Here is a 20,840-nt window from a genome sequence, read left to right on the forward strand (position 1 = left end):
TGCCTGTGCACCTGTAGCGATACCCCCGTTTGTGTTGATGACATCATCTATGGCGCTACAGTTTAGTGGGGTTCCAGTCCAGCTTATTTCCTGAGCCCTTGGTGAAGTCAGTTTGCTGTAAGTCCAAAGGTCCATACTCCGGCTGGATGAGTGTTACAGGCCCTGGAGTGGCATGAGACTGCAAAGGGCTGCTCTTTTGCCTGGCCGGCTCCCTCCCCCACAGGTTGAGCCCTTGGGTTCTGGGGGGCCAGTAAGTCTCTGCGGTGGCAGCACAGAATACTGAGTCCAAACCGGTCTAATTTAATTAAAATCAAAAGTAAGTAAACGTGCTTAAAGCTTAGGATATTTGGGGATAATTAATATATCCAAACTTAAATCCAAGTGTAAAGAAGCAGCCAGTTTTACCAGTAAACTCAAACTGTGAACTTGGGTTTGTTTGAATGGAAAATGAAGAAAGATAGTAGCTACAATTGAAGTATCGAGGAAAAGGGACACTGGGACAAAGGTTCAAAATGAGCTGGACAGAAGTCTTGAACAGACAGAGAAAAAAAAAGTAAGAAAGCCTGAGGAAAGTTGACTCAGATTGTAATACAAGCTGCAGGCCTGGTGGGGCATACAGCCTTTGATTTCCCTCTCAGCCACTGTCCAATTGTTGTGAGCACTAGTCTTAGTTATTTTATCTTCTTGCCCTTGCTTTATAACTTAGTTTTATTATTTTCCATGGTTGATATTTAGCTGCTCCTCTGTTCTCTTGGCAGGTCATTCAATGCACAGGCAGCGAGAAGTCTGGAGTAAGCAATTCAGTCCTGCACAAATCTCAAAGTTGTTACTCTGGCAGCAGTTCTGAAGAAATTGTTAGAGCTTACTGGAAGAGCAAAGAGGAACTCGACCCGCATTGTTCTCAGGCTTTTCCCACGGGCTCTGTGGTCAGCAAAAGAAAGTAAAAGAAGAGAGCAGGCAGCAGGAAGCAACAGGAAAAAGCAGCAAAAGACTGGAAAATGGAGGTGGTGAAAAATGAGACTAATCCAATCTGCACTAGAAGGCAAGCGCCCTACTCGTACGAGATTTTACAGAGTAAGTTTTGCGAAAATCAATAAAAACAAATTTTCCCTGGGTTTAAACTGAGATTGTCCTAATCAAATGCATTTTTCTGTTTGTTTTAACTCTTCTTTCTTCCTTTTTCTGCGTTCTCATATCCATCTTACTCCACAGCCTTCTCTATATGTTCCCACATGTACTTGTGATTTGAATTAAATGCAATTCATATTAGCAATTAGATGATGGTATAAGCTGTTTTATTTTAAACTCACTGGCAAACATGGTCCATAAGAAAACCAGCAACACATACACCTTTCACGCCTTTATATGGCCACTGAGTCCTGCCTTCCATTCTTGCCTTCTGTCCCTGCCTGAGCTCCTTTTGGAAGAGTCAAACATATAAATGGAGAAGATCAGTTTTAGAAAACAAATGAGTGTCTGAGGTTTTATGAAACGAGTGTGACTGCAGAGTACTTAGCAAGAAGCCCTAGCGAGATATTACTGCACACAATTTTCAAATCATGCTATCAGTAAAAAAAAAAGTAAATGAATATATTATATAGTAGGATTTATTTGTGTTGCAAAATTGAAATCATGTTACTGTATAAATATAATCCGATCTTTCTGTAGTGTTAGATTAATTTGATATCGAAAGTCTGACATAGGCAGTTCCCATTCTAAACCTTACATGAAAATAAGATGAAGATGAGAACAAGAATGTGGACTCCAGAATGCTGCTGTTTATAAAAGCTTAGGGCCTGATTTATTAAGGAATTTTCCCCTTCTGATGGCAGTTTTCAAAGGGATTTCGGGGCAAATGAGTGTTTACCAGCGGAAAAATTCCCTTTAAAAATTGATTTCTACTCATGTGGAGAAAGGGGCAGGTGCTGGGGGTGGGATAAGGGTGGGCCAGGTGAAGTACATATGGGGATTTCATTTTGAAATTCCTGTGGTGGCTTTATCCCTTGTAATTTGCACCTGCAAAAAATCCCCACGGCACCAGCTACTACGAGATTTTCTCTCAAGGGAGTTTATGAAAATCAGCTTGTAGATGAGTCTGCAAGCATGAGATCCAGTTTAAAAATTGGTCTCCTCATATATATAGGAAAAAAACTTAATAAATCAGGCTCTTAGTTTGAACAGCATCTTAAACAAGCATACTCTGTTGTGTCTGGTTTGGTGTGGCGTGAGCGTCTCTGTGTTTGGTAGGGGTGTGCATTCGGATTGACCGCATTAGTAAAACGCAACTCATATTTTTTTTTTACTTAAAAAATTGATTCGACATAAACGATCGGATTTCCCACATATCGAACATAGATATGTTCGATATGTGGGAAATCGCGATTGTTGAGCCAAAATAAAAATATAAACCCCCTCACCCTCCTTAATCCCCCCCCCGACTTACCACAACTCCCTGGTGATGGAGCGAGGAGTGAGGACGCCATTTCTGCAATCCTTGGCGAGAAGCATGTGACATCGGCGGCACGTCGAGTGACGCCGGCGTCACGTGATTCCCGGCTCGTTCGCGCCGGACGGCTCGTTCGGCCCAAAAAGAACTTTTGGCCAGCTTGGGGGGGCCTCCTGACCCCCCCAAGCTGGCCAAAAGTTCTTTTGGGCCGAACGAGCCGTCCGGCGCGAACTTGCCGGGAATCACGTGACGTCGGCGTCACGTGATTCCCGGCTCGTTCGCGCCGGACGGCTCGTTCGGCCCAAAAAGAACTTTTGGCCAGCTTGGGGGGGTCAGGAGGCCCCCCCAAGCTGGCCAAAAGTTCTTTTTGGGCCGAACGAGCCGTCCGGCGCGAACGAGCCGGGAATCACGTGACGCCGCGTCACTCGACGTGCCACCGACGTCACATGCTTCTCGCCAAGGATTGCAGAAATGACGTCCTCACTCCTCGCTCGATCACCAGGGAGTTGTGGTAAGTCTGGGGGGGGGGATTAAGGAGGGTGAGGGGGTTTAAATTTTTTTTTGCACATATGTACATATACCCAACTCATTGGATTTTTTTTATGTCCATATTGGCCGCAAGTGGGACCCCCTTTCGGACATAAAAAATATGAACATAAAATTTTGCTCTGCACATCCCTAGTGTTTGGCCTGTGTGTGTGATGTGTTCTGTCTGCCTGTGACTTTCTCTATATCTGGATATGGTGTTTGTCTGCCTGGGTGCCTTCAGTCTATGCCTATCTCTGTGTCTCTTAGTTTATGTCTATCTGCTCTCTGGGACTGGTGGTGTGTCTATGTTTTTCTGTCTAGGTGTGCTATATCTGTGCCTCTGTGTCTGAGTATTGTGTTTCTGTCTTTCTGTGAATGTCTGTGACTGGAGTATCACTGTCTCTCTGTGTCTGGCTATGGGGTAACTATTTCTCTCTCTGTCTGTTAGTGGTGTGTCTGTCTTTCTCTGTGGGAGTAGTGTGTCAGTGATTTTCTGTTTAGGTGTGCTGTATCCATGTCTCTGTGCCTGTCTGGGTATTGTGTTTCTGTCTTTCTGTGGGTGTCTGTGTCTGGGGTGTCACTGTCTTTCTGTGTCTGGGTATGGGGTAACTGTTTCTCTCTGTGTCTGTCTTCTCCCTAGGAGTAGTCTGGGTTTTCTGTCTAGGTGTGCTATATCTGTGTATCTGTGCCTGACTGGGTGTTGTGTTTTTGTCTTTCTGTGGTTGTCTGTGTCCGTGTCTGGGGTGGCTTTGTCTCTCTGTTTCTGTCTAGGTATGGGGTAACTGTGTCTGTGAGTTGTGTTTCTGCAACTGCGTATGTCTGTCATAAGAACATAAGAAATGTCATACTGGGTCAGACCAAGGGTCCAGTATCCTGGACTTATCTTAATATATGGTCCATTGAGAGAAGAAATTTCTATATATATGTCAAAAAAATACCAAATTTCTCCACTCAATGGATATTAAGATAAGCGCCATTCAATTTTTTTATATTTTCTGAATCTCTTTTATATGCAAAAACAGTTATAAAAAGACTGAGAAACCTATGATTAAAGATTTGTGAGTGGTATATCGTGTGGTTTTACAAAAAGAAGTCTGTGTGTGATTCTTAATAATAGCTATCTGTATGCTACTTTGTGGGGGCAAACATGGTAATGACAATAGAAGATGGAGGCTTTCAGGATATCCATTGTTTTGCACACTTGCTGAACCTGGCAGTAGGACATGCCCTGGGGCTGGGCCCAGTGATGATGGGAATCCATTTCTGAAGAATCTGATAGAGGGAAATAGCAGGGCATTTCCATAAAAGTGTGATGGCAGGGCAGCATCCCTATGAGAAGCAGAAAGAATTCAGGATGCTTCATAAGCAAATGATTCAAGGTGTTGGCACCCATTGGAATTCCACCTATATGATGCTGCAGAGATTAGTAGAGCAGCATCTCCCATCATGAGCTGTCTCTGGAAACAGAGATAGGTGTGCATTGCTCCTGGGGTATTATGATTGATGAGGCACTTGGTACAAATCCTGAAGTCCTTCAAGGATGCCACAAAAGGTCTGAGTTCCAGAAGTGCAACACTGGGCAGGGTCATCCCTATAGTAAATATTTGGAAGGAAAAGTTTCAGCGTTTCTGTGAGCAAAGGGGAAATGGAACTGGAGGTGTTGCAGTTGGTGGACCCTTTGCAGAAGCAGGAGCAAGAGAGACTGAACCTTTCACAGAAAATAATACATTATTTTGTCTATCAGTAAAAGGAATGCTTAGCAAGCAATCCTTTTGTTGATAGAAAAAGGGAAATTGAATTCAGATGACAACCAATCAGGGCCAGTGCACGGGGATTAGGCTCCCTAGGCACCTTCTGTCTTCGTCCTCCCCCCCCAGGTCATGCGCCCCCCCCCCCCCCAATCGCACTTCCACCCCGATCTCGGCCCCAATCGCGCTGGGCCACGAGCATCTGTACTCTTCCTTAACCAATAAGCCTTACTACTTTTGATGCAACTACAGCATTGCTCTCTGTTTTGACAATGGAGGCAGGGGGGGGGGGGGATGGGAGAAAAAGAGGAATTGGATTCAGACGACAGTCAACACAGGCCCTGACTTTTACAGTCTGGGGTATTGATACGCAGACATAAAGGAAAAAGCAGAGGACTACTGCTTCTATGCCCAAGTCCACAAGCAAAGCACATCAAGCAGCGTTGTCTGAATTTTCAAGAAGGCCCTTCACTCGGTAAAAATGTTGGGAGCAGTAATTTTTTTATGGTTTTGACAGTTGCTTGGTTTTGATTGTAAATATTACTACCCTTATCATAAGGCTTGGTGGTAACTGCATGGACTACCCTTAAGAGAAACATGACAGTAACCTACCCAGCATGGAAGATATTACCATAGGAAGCTTCCTGAGCAGACTGAATGGACCATTTAGTTCTATTCTGCCATCATTACTATGTTATTATGTTTTGTAAAAATCAATTATTGTAACTTAAAAATAGTTTGTCCTTTTATTTTTCTACCATAAAGTTTTGTATATTTGGGATATAACCATTTTTTTTAAATATTTTACTGCCACTTATATATTTTTGCCTTTGATACTGAGTTCTGTTGAAAGTGTTACTCCATTCAGAAGATGTTATACATTAAAGACTGTGGTGCTCAGCTAATGCAAAACTCTGGTCAGGGTTAGTTGTTTGGCTTTTGCCATTTTTTTCAACAAGCATCCAGTTCAAGCTTTCTGTGAAAAGGAAGATTTCTTCTTTAAAGCTAAGTTTTTTAAAATATAAAATATAAAATAAAAAAAATAGACTTTTTGCAATAAAATGTGGTTGGTTGAAGGTTTATTTGACCAATGATTTCAAAGAGGCATATGCTTTAACTGATTGCAGATTGAAGCACATCTTCCTTTAAATACAATTCTCTTTATGTTCCACAAGCATTGATGTTTTATACATGGTAAAAAAATTTGTTTTTTGTTGCACTATTATCTTCTCCACTTGCCTTTGTGTTTAGATTTATCAGAAACTTTATGCATGCCAGCTCTAATTGAGAATTAAGGGAGACCAGATTCATGGAGGGGAAGGAGAGACAACACTATCCCTGTACCAGCCAGGAAACCATATTGTTACCCACTGCTTCTAACAGGATCCACTTCACCCTCTACATGACCACATTGTTGAACCCACAAAATAAATTATAGAGACTGACCCGATCCTCATTAGGAAGGAACTTTTAAACAGCCATGCGGGCACACATATACGCGTGTATGCTGGATTGCACCAATGGATACGGCCATTTTATAACATAAGTGCAAATATACATGCATGGTATAAAATAGTCTGTACATGCATATACGTGCGCACAATTATGTGTGTGTGCAAATGCCAGCTCTACTGCATAAGTGTAGATGTAAAACAAATCATAGAACAATGTGGAATCCTTCTGTTACGTGCCCCGTCCGCTCCCGTCCTGCGCATGGGCTGGCTCACCTTCATGGTTCCATGGCAGGTCCCGGGTCAGCCTCCCTAACGGCAGCTGCCAGTACTTCCAGACCCTGGCGTCCCGCGGCGGCGGTTGCTGGGCCTTCTACTGCGAACCAGGCCTCAGCCGGAGCTCGGCGACTTTGGCGTTGCTGGCCACGCCCATACGTGCGCGTGGACTGCCCAGCCCCTTGTAGGGCCAAGGGCGGGTCTTAGCTCTGCGGCGCGCCCTGATTGATTCTCCGTTATAAGGAAGTTCCTGCCTGCACTTCCTTGCCTTGACAATCGGGTTGGTTGCTAGATTGTCTCCACGCTTGTCCTGTCTTGTTCCAAGTCTCATTCCAGGATCCTTCTGTTCCAGTTCTATTCCTGCCTTTCTCCTGCTTCCTAATTCCAGTGTCCTCCTGTTCTTGTTTGTCTGTTCATCTCCCCAGGTAGTACCTCCGGACTGTCTCTCTGGTACTGACCTTGGTTTGCTACTTGACCTGTCTACTTGTCTACCTGCCTTCTGAACCAGGTCCGTTCCTCGACCTGCCTGCCTGCTTCCTGCCTTCTGACTCCAGTTCGTCCCTCAACCTGTCCATCTGCCGCCTGCCTCTTGACACCAGCCTGTTGCTCGACTCGTCTGCCTGCTGCCTGCCTCTTGACCTCAGCCTGCCTGTGACCTCGTTTGACCTCCAGTACCTGACCTCAGCTTTGTTGACCACTCCTCGGACTGACTCCTGGACACTGTCCTGCTTGACCACGCCTCTAGATTCTGGTTCTGTTCCTAGCCTTGTCATCTCATACGCTGTTCTGGTCCTCCTTGCTCCATCTGACCTCCAGTCTCGAACCTGACTTCTCTCCTCCTGTCTGTGGGCACGCCGGACTTCCACTCTCTCAGGAGACCCTGCGAGGCCCACCTAAGTCCAAGCGGCCCGGGTCCCTATGGGCTCCTCCCGAGGGGACCTCGGGCTTCCAGTGGTGAAGTTCTCTCTAGCCTCTGTCTCCTCCCGTGCTCCACCCCCTGGGGGCAGTTGCCTTCTGGTCCCTACCAGGAGGTGCCTCTCCATTGCCACAGGACAAGGGTCCACCCCCCAGTGCAACACTTTCCAGAGGACATGGTCAAGGAGACGAGCATAGTGGGGTTTAAAATAGGTTTGGACAAGATCCTGGAGGAAAGGTCCATAAAACATTATTAGCCAGTTGGACAAAAAAAAAAAAAAAAAAAAGCTATTGCTGTCCCTGGTAGTGAGTAACAGGAATTAGATCTACTTTGGAGACCTAAACTGGCTGTCATTGGAGCTGATTTTTACCAGGGGGTGGGAAAGAAAGGAAAGGTGATTATGCTAGTATTGGGAGGGGAGGGAAGGAAAAGTGATTATGTTAGAGGGAGGGAAGGTGATTGATTATGCCAGGGGGAGGGAGTAGGATGATGCACAACCTTCAGATGAAGGTCGGGCATCATCCTACTCCCTCTCCCTGCAGGAGACAGGGAAAGAGAAACTAGGAGGCTGGAGTGGCTGCAGGCAGGGGAGGTGGATATGAGAGAGTCCTTAGTGATTGAACTAGTTTTAGGTAAGTGGTAAGGAGAAGCTGCACACTGAACACCACTGAGATTCTTTTTGTTTTTCTGTGATGGCCTTTCTGAGCATCCCTTTTACCTCCCTGGTCATCTAGGGGTAGATATTCAAAGTACCCACAGTCTGGCAGACCTTGTGGGAAGTGTTCACCTATGGAGTTTGCCACAACAGTTGTTTTGCTTTGATTATTGCCCCCCTCAAAAGTACCCAAGAAATGTGCATCTGCTTAGCGTGATGACACTTTATAAAGGCAAAACATTGCGAGTAGTTTTCAATATCTAAAACAATGAATGTATTTGCCTCCCCCGACATAACCCCCACCCCAGGAAGACCTACAGAAATGCAGCTTGCACATTTTGTGGGTGGAGGGCAGGCAATAATCAAACAGCCTTTTTCCACTGGTGAAACAGCATTTCACATGCTGAGATCCTTGCAGGCTTCTTGCTTTTGATGTACTTGAAAAAGATTTTATTTGTCTTTGCCTCTTCTCAAAATATCTCTTGGTCTACCTTATTAATGTTTTACATCTAATTTACCATTGCATTGCTGGTGCTATGAGTATTTCCTGTGACAAAATAATTCCAAATTGAATAAAACCGCTATTTTATTTGTCTTTTCTGTAGGCCTTGACCTAACAGGCATCTTTCTGTTTGCCATCCTAACTTTAATGACACTAATTGGAAACCTCGTGTTTATAGAAGAAGTATACTACATTTACAAGAAAATTCCCTCTTCGAAACGATCGATCTTTATTTGGGTCAATGCAGCAGCCCCAGTAAGTACTGTGTACAGAAATTAAAACAGGTCTTTTTCTGTCGTATTTAAATGCTTGTTTTGTGAGAAATCTCATATTTCTGTCTAGGTGATATCTACGACCTCATGTATTGGGATGTGGATTCCTCGTGCAACAATGTTTACTGACTTCACTGCTGCAGTGTATGTATCACTTTCTAGCGCATTATCTTCTTAGACTGTGTTGGTAAACAATGCCAAAACCATTGTGTCTTACATGTGCCTGCCACTAAATCAGACACTAAAAGCATGGATATTGTTTTTTATTCAAAGACTCATCATAATACAAGGATTACAAGCTAGATTTTGATTTAAACAATATAGAACGCCCTCGAGGTTCGCGCCAAGGGTGGTACAAAGATGTGGGTTGCACGCACCCTAGTAGGTACATGGGAGGAGCAATGGCAGGAAGCTGCACCATAGCCGTTCTGGGGATGCCAGAGAGGTCGGCTTGTAGATGTGGCGGTAGCCATCTTTCCCAGGTAAGCGGGAGGAGCCATGAATAAGGTGAGGCAAACGGGGCGAAGCCGTCTAGGACCGACGGCCGCAACACTCACCTTCTTCTTCAGGTTTGTAACTGCTGTTCCTTGCAGGTTGTCCTCAAACCTTCTATTTAGTTTTGTAATTTCCACTTTGTGCAGGTTACCCCCTTGCCTTTTGATAAGGGTTATAACTGGTGCTCCATGTAGGTTACCTCCATGCCTTTTGTTTAGGGTTGTAACTGCCATTCTATGCAAGTAACTTCCTCGCCTTCTTGTTCAGGTTTGTAACTACTACTCTGTGCAGGTTACATAATTGATTTACTATACATGATTCTCTCATTGTGGCTTCGGTTATTAGGGTATGTGTACAAAGCATTTCGTGTATTCATTTCACTGCTGGCCAATCATTTCAGTTACTGAAATACAAACTGGTTTTTACTTTTTACAAACCCTCTTCATGTATCTGTGGCATAGATAACGACTAATGAACAGCAGATAATTTCTTATGCTTAATGCTTTCCTGATGCAGCTCAGGTTACAGTAGTGTCTTTGGCCAACAGGTATTGTATACTTGGACTGTAGGTATCATTGTAGTCCCAAACTACTTTACTGCTGCAATATTAATAATAATTAGGAGGCAATATTGAGAGTGGCCATAGGGCTTGCAGGCCTGTGGAAACTTTATCCCCAAGGCCTGTATAACCAGCTTTGCCTTGCTGTCTTCCCCTGAGAAGGATTCACCCCTTCCTCCTGCACACAGATTCCTGTGACTGAACCTCTCCCCTTTTAATATACAACTGGTTCCCTAAGTTCTTTAAAAAGTTGAGTATTAACTCTGTATTTACAAAGGGATTTTATTCAGGACATCTGTAATGAAACAAGTGCAAGGAATAACAATTTCTTATTATTCAGGCCCCCTCCTAGTACACAGAAGTCTGGACAAAATGGAGTCCAATTATATGCTTCCCTGATTGCAGGGCACAATGGTAAAATCACCAATTTTGGTGAAACTGCGTAAACATTGAAACTTTAATTATTAATTTATTATAATATAGGAAGAAGGCTTTTTTCATCACTGTTACACATGCAAGTCCATATTCAAAGGGAAACTCAGCACAGGCCATCAATCAAAAGGAGGATCCCATTTCAGTATATTTATTTATACTTGCTCTGAAGCTTGTGCAAATGTATGCTTCCAAACATATGTGGAACAAACTGCCTCCTCTGATCACTTTCTGCCTTCTTTTTCTGGTGAGTAAAAGTATCTGTGCTGTGAACAACATGGATTCTTTCAGCTGCTGAAGAAGTGTAGGTTATTTCCAGCAGCATTTGTTACGCAGTTAAACATTTGTTTACCCACATAAAAATTACCTTCCCCATGCTCAGAAATTTATGTTTCAGTTTATACAATTATTGAAAATTATTATCAATGTGGAAGTGATAAAAGAGTTTGGGTTTTAACAATTTAATGTCTGTACTTTATGAAACTTATTATCCATGCCCTTGATACCTGTAAGCTACTTCCTGCTCGAAAGGTTCAGAATAAAAACCAGTTTGGAGTGAAGTGGACAGCAGCAAGCTGATACATGATAGGAATGTGCATTTATTTGCAACAAATGGGTAAAACACAACAAATGAGTCTATTTTTTTCAGTTGTGGATCCCTGAAATGAATGGAGGAGAGACCCAGAAATGAAACGAAAAAATATTTGTCTCATTCATGTTTCCCATTCAAATCATTAGCCAATTGAAGTCTATTGCTGTGTACTGCTGAGCAAAAAGAAAACACTAGTAACTATAGCAACCAATTTTTGCCTGTGTGACCTTACAGCCTTGTCAGAGCCAAGGCAGGACAAGTTGGCAAAGAAACTACACAGAAGACAAATCACAGTTAAACATCTTTCTAAATTAGCCTATAGCTGCCATCTGGATCAAGTGAGTTTGACATCCTCCCATTATATATTCTGAGCATGTGCAGGAAGCAGTCTGAATTTCCTCCCTATTTCTTGGCAGAGAAGGATGTGATAGTAGAAGCTCTCAGTTTTAAAACATCTTAGAAACGTTTGCATTTAGGATGATAAAGGTCTGCTTCTTTCTCTGTGCTGCAGTGGGTTCACTCACTGTGCCAGAAAGAGAGGCAGTGCATTGCTGCTGATTTTGATTTTTCTATTCTCTGTGGGAGGGTTGGGTGGGAGACAGTGTCATGAGAATTGCATTAGTGTTAGTGATTTTTTTTGCTCTGTCTGGATACCAGTGAAGTGATTGGTGCACTCTCAGAGACTAAAGAGAAGAGTCTTTCCAAGCTTCCAGTCTGTTTGGTTCTCTTAGTGTTTGTTTTTTGTGTGTCTGGAGTCACTCAGCATTAGTCCACACACCGTATATGTGTCTGTGTGTGTGCATTTGACAGATAGCGCTCCATATAGTGAGTGGTACTGTGAATGGGATACAGTTAAAGTATCAATAAATAAATTCATTTGTAATTTCCAAACCCCCAGTAGGCAGTGAACTTCAACAAATTCCATCATGTCAGGAAAAGGCAGAGGACAGAATGTTGGTAGGCTTGTTGTGGGTAAAAGAATTGGTACAGAAGCAGCCCAGCATAATAGTAATGATAAAAAAGATAGTGTTTCTTCAAAATTAAAGAGATTTTTTTTAGCCACAGATTGGCAGAAGGTAGCTCAAGGCAGAAGAAATTGAAATTTGGAGAATATGTTCCATTGCCTCCTGTTCTTCTCTCTCTTGTTTTGGAGCAGAGGAAAAAGGTGGGAGAGTCATCCAAGACTGGCAGTGATAAGACAGGGGCATGGACAGAGGCAGGAAAAGTGCAAAATCAGCAGCACACTCCTCTATTGTTTCAGTTTATGAGCCAGTGAAGGCACTATATTTACCAACTGATTCAGAGGAAGAATCTTAGCTGGGATTCTCTGAATCAGAAGATATTGAAGAGCTACTAACCAAAGAAAATATGGGAAGTTGAGACAATAGCTTCTTAGTCTCAAGTGAGGTTATGAGGGAGAGAAATGATACTGACGATGTTAAGATCAACCCCCAGGAAGATCAGACAGCTCAAATAAAGAGAATGAGCAATATGCACCAGGCGATTCATAAATTTTAATAAAGATAAAGATCTGAGGGCACTTTAAAATGAGGGAGGACCTGATTTTTACTCAGTGTATTCATTGTAGCAAGGATATCAGTCGAGGGAAGCAAGGGAGGCATCTGACAAATGCTGGTATGAAGCATCACTTGGAGAAGTAGCATCCATTAGCATTGGCATCAGGGAAGTGTGACAGTAGTAGCTTGGGAACCTCTTCTGCAACTCAGAGTAAAAACAAGTGGAAAGGTGTTGAAAAGGGGAAGACTTTCTCCCAAGATGACCCCACAGCCAACTCCTGCAGTCAGGTGGCAGGCCAGCAATCCTCAGCCATGCATGTGAAGTGGCAACTCACCACTTTAAGGTTTAGTCATCTTTGTGCTGTTTTCAATTCTGCACACTGTACACCTTGGTGGTTTAGTCACCTTTGTGCTGTGTGATTCACTGACCATGCCTTAAAGGTTTAGTCATTTTGTGCTGTTTGTAATGGACCATGCTCCAGCCTTGGGGTTTAGATACCTTTGTGTAGATAAGATTAAATGCCAAAAAATTCAGAGTATTGCATTTAGGCTGCACACATCCAAGAAAGAAGTACAATACTGGACCTGAAATTCTTCCAAGCATGAAAAAAAGAGTGGGTGATTGTATCTGATGATCTTAAGGTGGTAAACAGATAGATAAAGCAATGGCAAAGCCAGAAAGATGCTTAGCTGCATAGGGAGAGGAGGTGATATTGCCCCTGTTTAAGTCCCAGATAAGACCTCACTTGGAACTGTGTACAATTCTGGAGACTACATTTTCAAAAGCACATAAACCAGTTGGAATCAGTCTAAAGGGTAGCCTCTAAAATGGTCAATGGTCTTATTTATCTAAGAAATGTCTATACTGCTCAAATTGGCCTAGGCCCATCAAGGCAATTTAAAAATTAACATAAACAAAACATAAAACATCTTCATAGCACCCCATCATATATAATTTTATCACTCAAGCTATATCACCATAATCCTCCATTATCAGACCTCCTTGCCCTCATGTCTCATTAATTCTTCCAGCATTTGGAAATACCCTCATAAGAACATAAGAAATTGCCATGCTGCGTCAGACCAAGGGTCCATCAAGCCCAGCATACTGTTTCCAACAGAGGCCAAACCAGGCCACAAGAACCTGGCACTTACCCAAACACTAAGAAGATCCCATGCCACTGATGCAATTAATAGCAGTGGCTATTCCCTAAGTAAACTTGATTAATAGCAGTTAATGGACTTCTCCTCCAAGAACATATCCAAACCTTTTTTAAACCCAGTTACACTAACTGCACTAACCACATACCCTGGCAACAGATTCCAACGCTTTACTGTTCGTTGAGTGCTACTTGCTAACTTCACGGAATGTTCCCTAGTCCTTCTATTATTCAAAAGTGTAAATAAGCTATTCACATCTACTCGTTCAAGACCTCTCATGATCTTAAAGACCTCTATTATATCCCCCCTCAGCCATTTCTTCTCCAAGCTGAACAGCCCTAACCTCTTCAGCCTTTTCTAATAGGGGAGCTGTTCCATCCCCTTTATCATTTTGGTTGCCCTTCTCTGTGCCTTCTCCATCGCAACTATATCTTTTTTGAGATGTGGGACCAGAATTGTACACAGAATTCAAGGTGCGGTCTCACCATGGAGCGATATAGAGGCATTATGACATATTCCATTTTATTAACCATTCCCTTCCTAATAATTCCTAACATTCTGTTTGCTTTTTTGACTGCTGCAGCACACTCAGCTGATGATTTTAAAGTATTATCCACTATGATGCCTAGATATTTTTCCTGGGTGGTAGCTCCCAATATGGAACCTAACATTGTGTAACTACAGCAAGGGTTATTTTTCCTATATGCAACAGCTTGCATTTGTCCACATTAAATTTCATCTGCCATTTGGATGCCCAATCTTCCATTCTTACAAGGTCCTCCTATAATGTGTCACAATCCACTTGTGATTTAACTACTCTGACTAGTTTTGTATCATCCGCAAATTTGATAACCTCACTCGTCATATTCCTTTCCAGATCATTTATATATATATATTGAAAAGCACCGGTCCCAGTACAGATCCCTGAGGTACTCCACTGTTTACCCTTGTCCATTGAGAAAATTGACCATTTAATCCTACTCTCTGTTTCCTGTCTTTTAACCAGTTTGTAATCCACGAAAGGTCATCACCTCCTATCTTATGACTTTTTAGTTTTCTTAGAAGCCTCTCATGAGGACTTTGTCAAATGCCTTCTGAAAATCCAAATATACTACATCTACCGGTTCACCTTTATCCACATGTTTATTAACCCGTTCAAAAAAATGAAGCAGATTTGTTAGGCAAGACTTCCCTTGGGTGACTCCATATTGACTGTGTTCCATTAAACCATGTCTTTCTATATGCGCTATGATTTTGATCTTGAGAACAGTTTCCACTATTTTTCCCAGCACTGAAGTCAGACTCACTGGTCTATAGTTACCCGGATCGCCCCTGGAGCCTTTTTTAAATATTGGGGTTACATTGGCCACCCTCCAGTCTTCAGGTACAATGGATGATTTTAATGATGGATGACTTGAACCATCTTCGTTCTAGAGCATATAGGGATAGACTTAAAGATCTGAATATGTATACCCTAAAGGAAAGGGTATACATATGGGAGATATGATAGACATTTAAATTCCTCAAAGGTTTCCATTTGCAGAAAGTGAGCCCTTTTCAATGGAAAGGAGATTCTAGAATGAGGGGGTCATAGGATAAGGTTGAAAGGGGGTAGTCTCATGAGTAATTGTAGGAAATAGTGCTTTACAGAGATGGTAGTGGATGCACGGAATATCCCCCCAATGGAACCACCCAAATTCAAGAAAGCATGGGATCAATACTGGGGGATCTCTGAAGGATTGATGGGAATTTTAAAACTAAATTAATTGGGTGGATGTACAGACTAGATAGTCCATCTTTTTCTGCAATCTTGTTTTTACAAGGTCCATATTCAGAGGTATTTAGCCAGATTACTCAGAAGTTATCTAGCTAAATTAATATTTGGACATATATCTGTCTAGAGTAATGGATCAGATTCCACACTTTAGCAGTTTAAACCCTTTGTGTTGTTTGTGAAGGACTGCACTCCATCATCTTGGTGGTTTAGATAACTTTGTGCTATTTGTGATGGATTGCAGTCCAGGCCTTGGGAATTAAGAACATAAGAATATAAGAAGTTGCCATCAAGCCCAGCATCCTGTTTTCAACAGTGACCAATCCAGGATACATGTGCCTGGCAAGTACCCAAACATTAAATAGATCCCATTCTACTAATGCTGATAATAGGCAGTGGCTTAGACACCTTTGTGTTGTTTATAATTCACTGCACTCTATGCCTTGTGGTTTTGACACATCTGTGCTATTTGTGGTGCTCTGCATTGTATACCTTGGAAGTTTTGATACATCTATGCTGTTTGCAATCCTGCACACTGTATACCATTGAGTTTTTGACACCTCTGTGCTATTACTAATTTCCCATACTGTACATCTTGGTAGTGTAGACACCTTTGTGCTTTTAGTAATTCCCTGCACTGTATGCCTTTGGAGTTTGGACATCTGTGTTCTTTGTGATTCCTCATACTAAGTACCTTGGGAGTATAGACACCTATGTGCTGTTTGCAGTTTTCCTGCACTGTATACCTTTGGGATTCAGATACTCTGAACTGTTTGTGATTCTCTACACAAAACACCTTGAGGGTATAGACACCTCTGTCCTGTTTTCGATCCCCCACACTGTTCATCATGGGCATATATATGCCTTTGTGCTGTTTGTGATTCCCTACTCTCTGAAACTTGGGAGTCTTGCTGTAACTAGGTCTAACTGCCATGTGCCTAATGCTACACTTTGAGCGTCTTGCTGCCACTCTTCCAAGTGGCCATGCCCCTGATGTTTCACTTTGGGGGTCTTGCTACCACTCTGCTTTGCTTCCATGACCCTGATGCTAAACCTTGAGGATCTCGCTGCCAATCAGCCTGGCTGCCATACCAGAGACTCTATATCTTAGGGATCTCTCTAACAATCAGCCTTGCTGCCATATCCCAGGCTTTAAACCTTTGGGGTCTTGCTGCCACTCTACTTTAATGCTGTACCCCTCGTGCTACACTTGGAAGACTCTCTGCCACTTAGCCTTGCTACCATACCATACTTGACATCTTGGTAGAATTGCTGCTACTCTACCTTGCTGTCAAATCCCAGATTCTATACCTTGGGATATATTTGTCATGGTGGGTGGTTGCTTTGTACCTCTCATGGTGTCTTGGAGTCTTCATACCACTTTTAATGCTTCTTTGTCCTATCAGTGCCCAGGTTTTATTTCTTGAAAGGGAAGGACCCAAAAAACACGAAGGAAGGCGATCTATGAAAGCCGTCAGGTTGAACAAAGGAATAGATGCCAATAGACTTGAAAAAAACTTCATGGTGCCTTAGGATGTTCATGCCACTCGGTACCAATTTGAGCTTCTTGGGCTGCCTTTTGAGGTTCATGTCACTGTTATCAGTACCCTCATTTGAAGCCTTGGGTTGTTCTTTACACGCTTTCTGCTGTTTTGCTCTTCTGATGGTGCCTTGGAGAAAACCTGCCACTGCTGGTATCCTTTTGCCTCTTTACGGTGCCTTCAGTTATTCAAGCCACTTTTGGTGACACTTTGCCACAGTTGATGTCTTGAAGTTCTCTTTCCACATTTGAAGTTGTCTACCCACAAGTTTCATAAGAATTGATTAGAAAACACCCAATTTTGAAACTCAAAATAGGCTGTGATGTTTCCCCCATTTACATTAATAGGAAACAAAAAAATGAAACACCCCCCCCCACACACACACACATTTTTTATTTGAAACTAATGAAATAAATGGAGGTGATCTTTTATTTATTTATTTAAAATTCTTATATTCTGCTGCTTCCAGTAACATCGTCCAGCACAAAACAAAAATGTTGCCTCTTTACATCCCTAATACATGAAATACTTTGTATGGCTCTCATGATAATATTTTACATTGCATTTTATTCTTTTTAATGAATAATTTTGAAAGTTTCTATCACAGTGGGAAGGTTCAGAGAACCTGTTTCTGTGAGTAAATCACATTTTATAATAATTTGTAAAACTGGTGGTGATGCTCTTTATACTTGTATATCTCTCACCCTAAGCATGATCTATGTTGGTAGTTGGAAGCAGAAAAATGAAATTGCAGTCTACTGTTAGTAATCTGTAAAATATCACTACAATCAGCTATGGTACCTGAAGACTGGAGGGTGGCCAATGTAATGCTGGTTTTTAAAAAGGATTCCAGGGATGATCCAGGAAACTACAGACTGGTGAGCCTGACATTACTGCTGGGAAAAATGGTTGAAACTATTCTAAACAACAATATTACTGAACATATAGATAGTCATAGTTTAATGGGTCAAAGTCAACATAGGTTTAGCCAAAGGAAGTCTTGCTTCTCCAATATACTATATTTTTTTGAAGACATGAATTAACATGTGGATAAAGGTGAACCAGTTGATATAGTGTATCTAGATTTTTGGAATTGTTTGACAAAGTACTTCATGAGACACTCACGAGGAAATTAAAAAGTCATGGAATTAGAACATTGCCTCCTATTCCATGCCATTTCTATTCCAATTCTCAGTCAAAGAGTGTGGACTGAGAACTGGTTAAAAGATAGAAAACAGAGAGTAGGTCTAAACGGTCAGTTTTCTCAATGGAGAAAGGTGAATAGTAGAGTGCCCCATAGATCTGTACTGGGACCATTTATTTTTAACATATTTATAAATGACCTAGACATGGGAACAATGAGTGAGGTGATCAGATTTGCTGATGATACAAAATTATTCAAAGTTGTTAAATCACAAGAAGATTATGTGAAATTGTAAGCGGACCTTGTGAGACTGAGAGACTGGGCATGCAAACTGAAGATAACATTTAATGTGGACAAGTGCAATGTGATGCACTTAGGGAAGAGTAATATAAATTAGAGCTACACAATACAAGATTTCTCATTGGGAGTCACCACTCAGGAAAAGGATCTAAGAGTCATGGTGGGTAATATGTTGAAATCCTCTGTTCAGTATGTGATGGTGGCCAAGAAATCACATATTATACTAGGAATTATTAGGAAAAGAATGGAGAATAAAACAGAGAATATCATAATGCCTCTGTATCGCTCCATGGTGTGATTGCATCTTGAGTATTGTGTCCGCATCTAAAAAATGATATAGCAGAAATAGAAAACGCTAAAGGGAATGGAACAATTCCCCTATGAGGAAAGGCTAAAGAGGTTAGGACTCTTCAGCTTAGAGAAGAGATGGTTGAGGAGAGATATTATAGAGGTCTATAAAATAATGAGTGGAGTGGAACAGGTAAATGTGAATTGGTTGTGTACTCTTTCAAAAAGTACAAAGATTAGAGAACATTCAATTAAGTTACTAGGTGATACATTTAATACAAATAGGAGAAAATATTTATTTACTCAATGCATAATTAAACTAAGGTAATCATTTCAATAGGATGTGGTGAAAGCTTTAGTGTAGCTGGGTTTAGAAAAGGTTTATACAAGTTCCTGGAAGAAAGGTCCATAAACCATTATTAAGGTGTACTTGTGGAAATCCAGTGCTTATCTCTGGGTTAAATAGCATGGAATCTATCTACTCTTTGGGTGCCATGGTTTCTGGAATGTGGGAAACCCACCTGAGGAGTGGCACAGGACTACAAGGCAGGAGTCTGGAATAAACAAGGGCTGGTCTTCCACCTAGCCCACCCCTTCCTCCGCAGGTTGAGTCCTTGGGTTTCTGGGGGCCAGAATGTCTTTGTGGCGGCAGTACATGATAGTGAGTCTGTACAGGCTGGAATGAGACTAGATAAGGCATTGTTGAGTAGGCAATGTTGTGCAGGTAAGGCTGGAAGGCAGGCTGGATGAGGCAAGGCTGCTATGGTAGGCGGGACAAGGCAAAGCAAGTCTGGAAGGCAGGCTGAATGAGACAAGGCAAGACTGGGTCCTGGGCAGGACCTGGAACTAGACAAGACATTGACTGAGGCAAGGCAAGATAGGCCAGGACTCTCATACAAACAAAGGCTAAGCAAGGCAAGAATATAAGGGCCAGATTGGGCAGGGTGCAGCAAACCCATCAAGGGCAGTACTTGGACAAGACAGACTAGGACAGGACCAGACAAAGACTAAACTAGGCAGACAAGAATAACACAAAACAGAGAACATATAAGCCCAAAGGCAACAAGGCAGGAGGCCCATAGGCCACTAGGCAATAGGAAGGCCTGGATATGCCACAAGGGAGGACACAAGACAGAGTAGGCCAAAGGCCACAAGGTAGGATACAAGATAGAGCACGCCCAAAGGCCTCAAGTCAAGACAAGGAACAAGAAGACCCAAAGGCCACAAACCAAGGCAACAAACTGTGGCCAGGTCAAATAGCTAAGGGTGACTCCATGAGAAGGCAAAGGTACACTGGCAAAGCTGAGTTATATGGGGCTGGGACTCAGATATGTCGAAAGCAGTGAGGAGTAGCTTAGCAAGACTAGTGCTGAGGCTTGCTGAAGGCTTCTGCAGGCGCGGAGGAGTCATGGCATTCAAGACCAAGGCATGGAGAGGCTCCACAGCAGGTGAATACATGATGCTGGGTTCCTACCAAGTACTTGTGACCTGGATTTGCCACTGTTGAAAACAGGATACTGGGCTTGATGGACCTTTGGTCTGACCCATTATGGTATAGCTTGTATGTTCTTATGTCCTTATGTTCTTGTATTATGGTGAGTCTATAGATTATAAATATATTTACTACCATGTGCTCTGTTCTTCAATTTTCTGCTTTGTTTCCAGGCTATGATTTTGGAAGCACTCTGTTTCAAAATGTTTTTAGGATAAACTTTTACATGTTTTTTTGGGAAATGCACTCTGATTTCATTCATTCTTTACACCTCAACGTCATAGAGAATGTTGTTTTTTTTGTTTTTTTTTTTAAATAGTTTGAAAATGTAAACAATTAAATTCTGCATACAATTCTATTTGTAGTCATATATCTTGTGTATGCCCCTCTCTTATTTAGGGATATTAGACTACATGAAAACTTTATTCTCTCAGAAGAAATGATGTGTTTTGAACATTTTGTCTGAACAGAGAAAGCCAAGTATCAAAACACAGTCTCAGCTAGGAAAATCCATACACATTTTCAAGAATCACATCTGAAGAGTAGATTCATGGTACATTCAGTCTGGATCAATATCTGCCACTTTTTCTCAGGGTCCAGCTTTTCCTGGTATATGTACTATTGTCAGCAATAAAGGGGAGAACTCGGGCTGTTTAGCTGTGATGCTCTGCACTTGCCTCTGCTGCCTTGAACTTATTGCTTTAGTCCATGTTTTGAGATTCAAGTCAAATCCTGGCATTTTAACTTCCAT

The 20,840-nt window shown here is 42.1% G+C and overlaps 1 protein-coding gene across 1 annotated transcript in view; it reads left to right on the top strand.

Annotated features, from left to right (window-relative positions):
- Nucleotides 1-694: 694 nt before the first annotated feature.
- The window catches only part of LOC115092307 (organic solute transporter subunit alpha-like), a 98,885-nt gene continuing 78,739 nt past the window's right edge, over nucleotides 695-20,840 (top strand). The window contains exons 1-3 of the mRNA XM_029603077.1: nucleotides 695-1,074; nucleotides 8,626-8,777; nucleotides 8,865-8,938. Of these exons, the coding sequence (XP_029458937.1) occupies nucleotides 999-1,074; nucleotides 8,626-8,777; nucleotides 8,865-8,938 (302 nt within the window). The 5' untranslated portion in view covers nucleotides 695-998. The remainder of the gene's footprint in view (nucleotides 1,075-8,625; nucleotides 8,778-8,864; nucleotides 8,939-20,840) is intronic.

This window comes from Rhinatrema bivittatum, chromosome 5, assembly GCF_901001135.1.
Source record: "Rhinatrema bivittatum chromosome 5, aRhiBiv1.1, whole genome shotgun sequence".
Lineage (NCBI taxonomy): Eukaryota > Metazoa > Chordata > Amphibia > Gymnophiona > Rhinatrematidae > Rhinatrema > Rhinatrema bivittatum.